Below are 9384 nucleotides of genomic sequence, written 5' to 3'. Positions count from 1 at the left end.
AAAAACGGGACCAATCTGTATGCATATACATTCAATCAAAAAAAGAATTTTTAAAATCGGTCCAGTAATGACGGAGTTATGGAGTAACAAACATAAAAAAAAAAATAAAAAAAATAAAAAAACATACAACCGAATTGATAACCTCCTTCTTTGAGATTTGGAAGTCGGTTAAAAAAGGATATGAACTTATCATTAACCTTCAGTTGGCCTTTTTACTCACTTTAAGTTTATTCACTTCGCGGTTGTACTAAAACGAGTTTTGACGATGAATGAACTACTGCAAATCTGCGTAGTAATTGCATCAGCTACAAAATTCATTCATTAGAACTTCACTTCCGAGTAAACATAAAGTCGTCAATGAAGTTGAGAAGCACATAAATAATTTTACCAAGAATCTTAAATTTTCAACAATTTTCACCTAAATTCATTCTTTTTCGTCTGATTGATATGAAAATTAGCGTGTAATGGGCTGGTTGCATTCCAGCTTTAATATTTATTATTATTATTTTAATACTAACTAGATATGGCAAACCTAAATTTTGTCCTTTTTAATTCCAAGTTATTTAGTCCCACTTTTAATTCGGACACTGCGAAAAATCATTACTATTTATCAAAAATATGGTAACACCAAATTGCAATAGAGCCTAAGAAGTATACAAATTTAGCAGTTTACATAGCACCCAAAACCATATTTATGAAATATGACATATTAAATCTGGTTTAAAGTAAAGACACCCCTATTTGAGAGGCAAAAGGCGTTCGCACTTGCCCCGGTTACCCAACACCGCCGGATCACCGTACACGCCAAGTTGCGTGCGTACGCGCCGCTATTCCTCAAATTATCGCTAATCGCGCGTTATGACATTCGATGCAACACGTATTATTGAATCTGCATGGAGTAATATGTAACGGAGAAATGTAACGCAATTTACATTCGACTTTGTATTTATATTAAATATGTACAGTCGCCATCAGATATATCGCAGCGGCCAAGGTGTTCACAATATCTGAACACGCACTCTAACGCCTTGAAAATAGAGGCGTGCTCAGATATTTGTAAACACCTTGGCCGCTCCGATATATCTGATGGCCACTGTACTAGCTACAGAGAGAAGTAGTCATCTCTTGTCCTCCACTTCACATGGAATTTTAAATATTTACAAAAGAAACCTCTTCGAGAAAGTAATATACTTAAAATGATGTCATTACTAGACGAATAGAAAGAATTTGCCAAATATAGCGCCTCGTTTTTATATTTAAAATAGTTTGTGTTCTGCTTTAAAACGTCTACATTTTGTAAAAATTTAATGTAACCACATGTACAGGTGGTGGGTGTAAATAGATGTACGATTATTAATAGGCCAAGCAATAAGAAGTTATAGAGGGAAATGCTAGGAACACAATTTTTGACTCCGTAGCTTTGTTTGGACTAGTTACGAGGTGAACATATCAAAAGTCCCCGGCCGTAGCCCCGGTGCTGGGGGGTAGAGGGGGGAAAGAAGGTCTCATTTTTCGGTTTTTCACTTATATCTTGGAAATTTTGCGTCTTAGCGACATGACTACTAAGGCAAACCAAAAGCTGATAAAATTAGTTACAAGTTTTATTCAGTCAAGTTTTTCGATATCTTGAATAGTTTTTGAGATATCCGCTCTTGAAAGTTTATTTAGGGCTTTCAATTTTATTTGATATCTACATTAGTGAAGCTCTTAGGCCGTGTTTGGTATCATTTTCGTATAAGTCGTGGGTGCTGAATTCATTTTTGGTATCACATTGACACCAATCCTAAGAAAAAACACATAAACTTTAAACAAATACCTTTTTTTTTAAATTCCTCTTCACGCTTAAACCGCTCAACCGATTTAATTGAAATTTGGTATACAGATATTTCCAGTCCCATGACAGGACATAAGATACTTTTTATCTCAATAATCATCCTTTAAAGTTGTGAAATAGAGTATGGGGGGAATTCAAGTTCGTCGACGAAACTGCATTCCTGAGGTTAATACTGCTTAAGGTAAGGTTTATAGTCATGTTTGGTATCATTTTAATCTAAATAACAGATGTATACCATCCTAAATTTCATCTAAACCGGTTCAGCGGTTATTGACTCCCCATACGAACTTCCACCCCACTTTTCACACCCTCAAAAGATGTTTTTCGTTATAAAAACTATCTTATGTCCTGTGTCGAGACTGAAACTATTTCTATACCAAATTTCAACAAAATTGGTTCAGCGGGTTTAGCGTGAAGAGGGGTTTAAAAAAAATGTTTTATTTAATTTTGGTTTTACTTCGAAATAGTGTTAATGTGGTACCATAAATGAATTCAGCACCCCCGATTTGTACGAAAATGATACCAAACATGGCCTAACAGCTTCACTGATGTAGATATCAAGATAAAATTAAAATCCCTAAATAAACTTTCAAGAGCGGGTATCTCAAAAACTATTCAAGATATCGAAAAACTTGACTGGATAAAACTTGTAACTAATTTTATCAGCTTTCGGTTTGTCTTAGTAGTCATGTCGCTAAGACGCAAAGTTTCCAAGATATCAATGAAAAACCGAAAAATTCGACCTTCTTACCCCCCTCTACCCCCCAGCACCGGGGCTACAACCGGGGACTTTTGATATGTTCACCTCCTAACTAGTCCAAACAAAGTTACGGAGTCAAAAATTGTGTTCCAAGCATTTCCCTCTACAACGTTTTTTGAGCATTCATTTACTGACCTATAAGGTAAATTTTACAGTTCATTTTGAACGCATGCAGAAGAATAATAAAAAAGTTAATAGGTATGATTGATCCAAAGTTATGGTTTTCCCTTGATCTTCCATTTTAATAGATATTTTATTTCTAAATTACCCATAGCTGTAGCTACATAATTCATTAATAAAAGATGAGTCACGTTAGACCGGGCCGGAGCTTCCGGAGCTTCGTTTTCTATGGAAAGCACCACGTGATAACCTATCAGCCGTCATAGAAAATGACATGTAGCACGCCTCGGCCCGGGCACGGCCCGGCCTAACGTGAGGCATCCTTAACGCTTAAGGTGACAGTCCATTTCCAACGACAGCTGCATTACTGTTCATTTTACTATGGAAATTGACAATAACAGCGACGCGATCAGTACTAGGAGTGCAGCTGCGGTTAGAAATGGAATGTTACCATTACAGAAAATCTAAGTACCTCTATATAACTACTTACCTATATAAAAGTAAATTACCCACTCGCCTACCTCACAGGGTGTAAGCAATGGTTTGCGAAATTGAACGGGATGCTACTGAAGCCGATTAGGGTGTGGCAACTACCTACTAACTACAGGTTTTTAAGTTATGTTCCGTCAGGCCTAGTGAGTAACTCGGTTAGTATTTTTTTGTCATAAATTAGGAAAGTATGGCACATGTAATTGATACGATTTGTGCTCAAATTTTCAATTTGTGAGGTCAAGTGGACCTGTCAATAATACGGTTTTTTTTTCATTTCATTATTTACTTATCCAAGAAACCAAGAGTACATGCAATTTCACGTCTTTTGCTAATTTAAGACTCCTTAGACAAATGGATAAAAAAAACCTTTTTACACCAAACCCCAAATAAAAATATTTTACATACTTAAACAAATTTTACATAATTATTACATTTTTAAATAGTTTACACGATAATCAGGGTTTTAAAATTTACTGAGTCTTGATGAAATTCATAGACGCATGTGGATATCATGATTAACATGACATTTGTTTAAACATGAATCACACGAACCCGATAAAATATCAAAAGTACTTATACTATTTCATAACACGTTCTTTAGACTCGACTTTTCGCAACATCATTGTCTTTTATCTTTTTAATTGCAAATTTATGACAGAATTAAACCGTTGTCCGTTTCATTACGTTTCACAACACTCCTCTTAATTCGCCGCTAAAATCTGGTGCAGTTGTATAATGATTTTAAGGGTCGTGTGGCGTAAAACTGCACTGCCTCGACAACATTCACTTATTTATGCAGTTCACACAGTGTTATCAGGGCCCTATTTTACCAACGTGACAAATGTCGCCTTTGTCGACATCACTGTTACTGACGGTGACGGAGGCCTCCATAGGCTACGGTAACCGCTTACCATCAGACGGGCGGTGTGGTTGTTTGCCACCAACATGTTAGTTAAAAAAAAACTCCACTATATCGCCAGTTAATAAGTACTTATTTTGCGAAGCTAATGACAATTGTGACAAGAAATACGACAATTGTCACGAAATTTCGACAGAACTCATTTGCTGTCAAGAATTACCGAAAGTTCTTTGAAATCTTGTGACAATTGTCACAAACATCACAAGAGAAATAGCTGTTTTTTGCCGATATAATAAAGTTTTTTTAAATAATACAATGATGGTGACAACAGGAATACGGCCCGCCCGATGGTAAGCGATAACCGTAGCTCATGGATGCTTGTGACGTAAGCAACAATGAGACTTGGCGAATTGTCGCACCTGTCACGTTGGTGAAATAGGGGCCAGAAAGATATTTATTACGCACTCATTGACATTGGACTTTCGTTGATCTGGAGTTGCGTCAGTGCAGGGCTTTCTATGCTTCGGACATGCAGGTAGTTGCGTCATGAGCCATCTTTAATCGATCCATCTTTTTAATCTAGTGAGAGTTATCTGACAAGTGTGATTTAAATTAACACCATCAAAGCTGTAGTAGCTGCACCTTTTGGTGGCGAACAACCGAACAGTTAAAACCATGCCTGCATCATCGTTCGTTCGTCGTTCATATTGAATTATACTAGCTCATTTTGTGTATTTTATTTTTAACGAAAGTGAATATCGTCAAAGGATTCAATTTACAACTACCTTTTTACTTTAAAATTCAAAGTGGTTTTTTTAATATTGTTATTTCGTTGTACGATAGTAAGTAGTGTTCGTGAAAATTGAAGTATAATGCAGGATACAAAATGAGTACTTACCCACAATTGATACGAAACCGTTGATAGAATTTACAACAGTAGAGTACAGTGAGCAAAATATAAATTACCAGTTAATCATACAGTGGAAGAAATTGGTAGATGACTGGTTATGCAGCAGTGTTATAAGGTCGGTAACTAAGTGGTAGGCAATTGCCTGCCAATCTATTACATATCAACCCTCTTTAAGTATTAGGCCTGAGTTTACTTCAGAATATCTTGGTATCAAGAGAACACGTACCTATTACAAAAATGAGTCAATCGAAAACGGATTGTATGAAATATAAATCGTTTAATGAAACATTCAAGTTTTGCTCTTTTGCGCTCGCTTTTGGCCTAATTTATCCAAACCGAAAAAATGTGTGTTTAAGATCAACGCTTTTCTCCTTCGTACTGCTGTTTAATTGTGGGACTTTGTTTTGGTTCATGTGGTACACTGTCAAATGTTTGTGGGAACTAGACATTTATAACTCGACGAGGAATATAACGGTTGGAGTTATCATCCTGCTTTTTGTTTTTAAGACCTATTACGTAAATTTTAAAACGGATATGTTTGCATTTCTGTTAGAGCAAATAACGAAAGATTTATTGAAAGGAAACAACATGGATGCGGACTATCAAGAGATTTACGACTACTATATAAAAGAAGGCATGTTTGGTCAAAAATGTTACGTATGGATTCCCCTTATTTTGTCATCAATATTCCCTACATACGCTGGTGTAAGCATGATTTACGGAAGCTTGACGTCTGATGATTTCAAAAAAGTTATGTTGCATGAAATGGATTTGAAATATCTTGAAGATAAGCAATATGATTTTCCATATTTCGAATTAGTATTTGCATACTACTTTTTGGGGATTTATTCTATGGTTCCAAATTTTGCGGGCTTTGATGGATCGTTCTGTATTGCGACCAGTCATCTGCGTATGAAAATAAAGCTTATGACTCATAGCGTCCAAAAAGCCTTTACAGATTCGAAGGACATTTTAGAGTTGAGAGCGAAATTGAAGACTTGTGTTAAAGATCATCAAGAAGCGCTTGAGTTTTATGATCTCATTCAGAGATTGTACGGAGGCTGGTTATTCGCTGTATTTCTGCTGACTTCGTTTTTGATCTCTTGCAACCTGTATCAGATATATCTTACTGGCATTGACCCCAGGTACACTCTGTTTGCTGCCACTGGCGTATTTCACATGTATATGCCATGCTACTTCGCTAGCTGTTTGATTGAGGTAATTTATTTCGCGTATATGTACTTACACGTGCAGAATTTTCTATCTAATTATTAAAACAATACATTACCGTCGCCCGTTTTAACGTACTAGTGCTAGTGATTAGTTAAATATCGAAGTGACTTGTTTTTCAGTTAGGAGAACAGTCATGCACAGATGTCTATTGCGCTAAATGGGAGAGTTGGGCGGACCCAACTGCCACCAAGTTCCTGATATTCATCATGGCTCGAGCACAGAAGAGGCTGCTGTTACATGGCATGGGCATAGTATTTTTCAACATGGAGAGCTTTGTGTCGTTAATGCAGACATCTTATTCTTTCTTTACATTAATCACAAGTAAATAAATACTTTATTGATAACGCCTAACAAAGCAATTTACTCGTAAATAGTATGTGAAGTAGTGGAGTTGTGGCTTTGTTTAGTATAGTTTATAGTTAATTTTAAGGTCATTAAAATAGAAGTAGGGATTTAAATAGAGATTGATATCACAGAAATTATAGAAGATGTTTAGTAGCACCTAGAGAAGTCATACCTAAAACTGGGTGAACGAAAAGTGACAAACAAATAGTTTATAGCCTAGAAAAAGACAAAATATTTTTATCCCTGAATTCATCTCTAAGTACTAATAATATGAGTTGCAATTTACTTAGAACGAAAGTATTTTTCTTTGTTGAATTCGACTTAAGACACTTTAAAGTTACGTAGTTCGATTTTATGACCTATTTTATTACTCGAATAGTTTCACTGCAGTTAATACAGAATAATAAATTTAATAGACAATTAATACAATGTTACTTACATACACTAAAATCAAACTGCAACTTAGTACCAATTTATTTCTTTATCACGAAATGAAACCGACAACACGATTATCATAAAATCTAAATACGTACGTACCTAATCCAAGGAACTAGTAGTCTAATTTTACTTAATAGACATTTATCTTAATTATTCGAACCTTTTACTATTACACATAGTTGCATTCAAAGCTGTAATTACATAGTGCATAACTTTAACTAGTACTTAATATGTAGTTGTATCACAGTAGATATCGACTTGCACAAATTGCATTTTGTTCAAGTAAAAATAAAAGCACGTGATACAAGTAGGTAATACAGGGTGATTCATGAGACGTGAGCAGGACTAATCCTGCACACTCAATAACTGATAATTGATCGATCACCGTCGTATTTAGGTGAAACAACCACACTTTTTCCTATTTTTCAACTTTTTGGTGAGGGCAAATTTAATTCTCTACAATCATGGTCACCCTACCAGACCTGATCAATAAACATAAAACCTCTTTTACGAAGAAAATAAAATGTCAAACCTGAGTCAGATACGAGTTTTCAAAAGTAACCAGACCGTGATGACAGTGATGACATTCAATTTGACACAGAATATCGGTAGTTTAGTATTCTAATGTTAGGGTGACCATCCATGTTGTAAATAAATTAATATCCTTTTTTTTCAACACGACTAGAAAATTAACGTTAACCTCACTAATACTGATAGGAAACAGTTGCTTATAATTTACGAAATTCGCAGTGTTAGTCCTGCTCACGTCTCCTGAATCACCCTGTAGATAGTTAAGTTAAGCAGCAATTAACTTTTTTTGTCTAGTTGGTACCTAAATAAAATGGTTTTGACACTTGCTTTATTAATACTGTGTGAATTTATTTATTATTTCCCATTACCCCAATTGTGTTTTCCATGATGTTACTGGAATTTCTGTTTATAATGACCAGTATTTCCCATCATATTACACACTAATAGTAAATTAATGTCCAGCTAGTTAATAATAGCGTTAACTGCGAACGCGATCATTCATTCATAAGCCGCGTCTAGATCATGTGATCGCGCCGAAAATCGGAGCACAACATCAAAGTCAGTGCAGGCAGCTTGCACTCCGTCGATAGCAAAAGTGTCTGTCGACCCTGGTCCCCCCCAGAGTAGAGGGGGTTCCCAACTCCCTTCACCTTCGGCGCGCGCGCACCAATGACCGAGCGCCCCGAGCCGGCGAAAGGTTTTATATACAAGTGGAATTCGCACTGCCAAATTGCTATAAGTCAAAATATAGGGTAGTCGGGCGGTTCACTCGTTCGACGTGCTCTACCCTGTGTGCGTCGATCGTGTTTTATTTATTTGTGCACACGATTTTTTGGATTTACCGCGACTCTCTGTGCCAGGCAAATGCTACGTGCAGTGCCGCAGTAATTCAGTGATATTATCTAGGACTTTGTGTGTTTATCATGGGGTGCAGTGCGAGATACTGTTTACTGACTGTGGCCTTGTGGCTAGTGCTGGAACACGCAGCGGGTGTGAGAGTGGTGCCCAAGCGGAAGAAAGGTAATTAATCATTTTAATCAAACACATGATATTTATGTACAGTTATCAAAAGTATAATGTTTATCAATTTGGAACACGTTTTGCTCTGAAAATCATTTGTTACTAACTTTAAACAGCTTTAAGTGAACAAGGTTATCCATTACCCTAATTAAAAAAAGCCATATTAAGTTATCGCAAAGGTTGGATTTACTGGAACCTATAATTTTAAGACTAGGTATTTTTTAATATATTTTAAATGATTTAGTACGTTTTTAATACCACGCTGTTCATGTTCAATATTACCCTACGTATATAAAATGTATACTATTAATTATTAGGATGATTCACATTTGTTTTATACTACGTCATGATAACATAAATAACGTCCATATTTACTAACTTATCAAAACTATTATAAATCATTAACTAAATACTAGTTAATAGGTAACAGTAAAAGTCATCTTAATTGATATATTTAAAATAAATTAAAAAACTTAGCCACAAAGTTTTTATCTATATAGGTAACTGTATTCCTCACCGCACAGCGCCTAATCTGTTGACTGTAGACCATGATGAACATTACAATACACCGTTAGATGAAATTTAAGCAAAACGTTAACATGACAGAGCGGGATTTTACCTACAAGTGAATTTACGAAATAAACCTGTTTCTACACCGTTACTTACAATATAAACTTAATGAAATTATGCAAAAGGAATGTCTATCTGTTTTATACAGAATTAGGACACGAAAGCAGTTCGATTCAGTCACGAGTTTGCGGACAAAAGACTGCCGACATTGCGGACCCGGAGTTACGCATTCAATACGCATCAAAATTGCACGAAAATCGTGCCTTACTCTA

At 35.8% G+C, this 9384-nt stretch overlaps 2 protein-coding genes across 2 annotated transcripts in view; both read left to right on the top strand.

The window, feature by feature from the left end:
- The first annotated feature begins 4929 nt into the window (after positions 1-4929).
- LOC134665297 (odorant receptor 49b-like) lies at positions 4930-7859 on the top strand. Its single transcript, XM_063522197.1, has 2 exons — positions 4930-6193; positions 6328-7859. The coding sequence occupies exons 1-2, from the start codon at positions 5213-5215 to the stop codon at positions 6535-6537; spliced, it is 1191 nt and encodes a 396-aa protein (XP_063378267.1). The 5' UTR covers positions 4930-5212; the 3' UTR covers positions 6538-7859.
- A 364-nt stretch (positions 7860-8223) lies between these two features.
- Positions 8224-9384, top strand: part of LOC134665295 (uncharacterized) — a 61945-nt gene continuing 60784 nt past the window's right edge. Inside the window, exon 1 of the mRNA XM_063522196.1 lies at positions 8224-8542. Within this exon, the coding sequence (XP_063378266.1) occupies positions 8446-8542 (97 nt within the window). The 5' untranslated portion in view covers positions 8224-8445. The remainder of the gene's footprint in view (positions 8543-9384) is intronic.

This window comes from Cydia fagiglandana, chromosome 6 (assembly GCF_963556715.1).
Source record: "Cydia fagiglandana chromosome 6, ilCydFagi1.1, whole genome shotgun sequence".
Classification (NCBI taxonomy): Eukaryota; Metazoa; Arthropoda; class Insecta; order Lepidoptera; family Tortricidae; genus Cydia; species Cydia fagiglandana.
The sequence above is the reverse complement of the archived record's forward strand: the minus strand, read 5'-3'. Positions and strand labels throughout refer to the sequence as shown.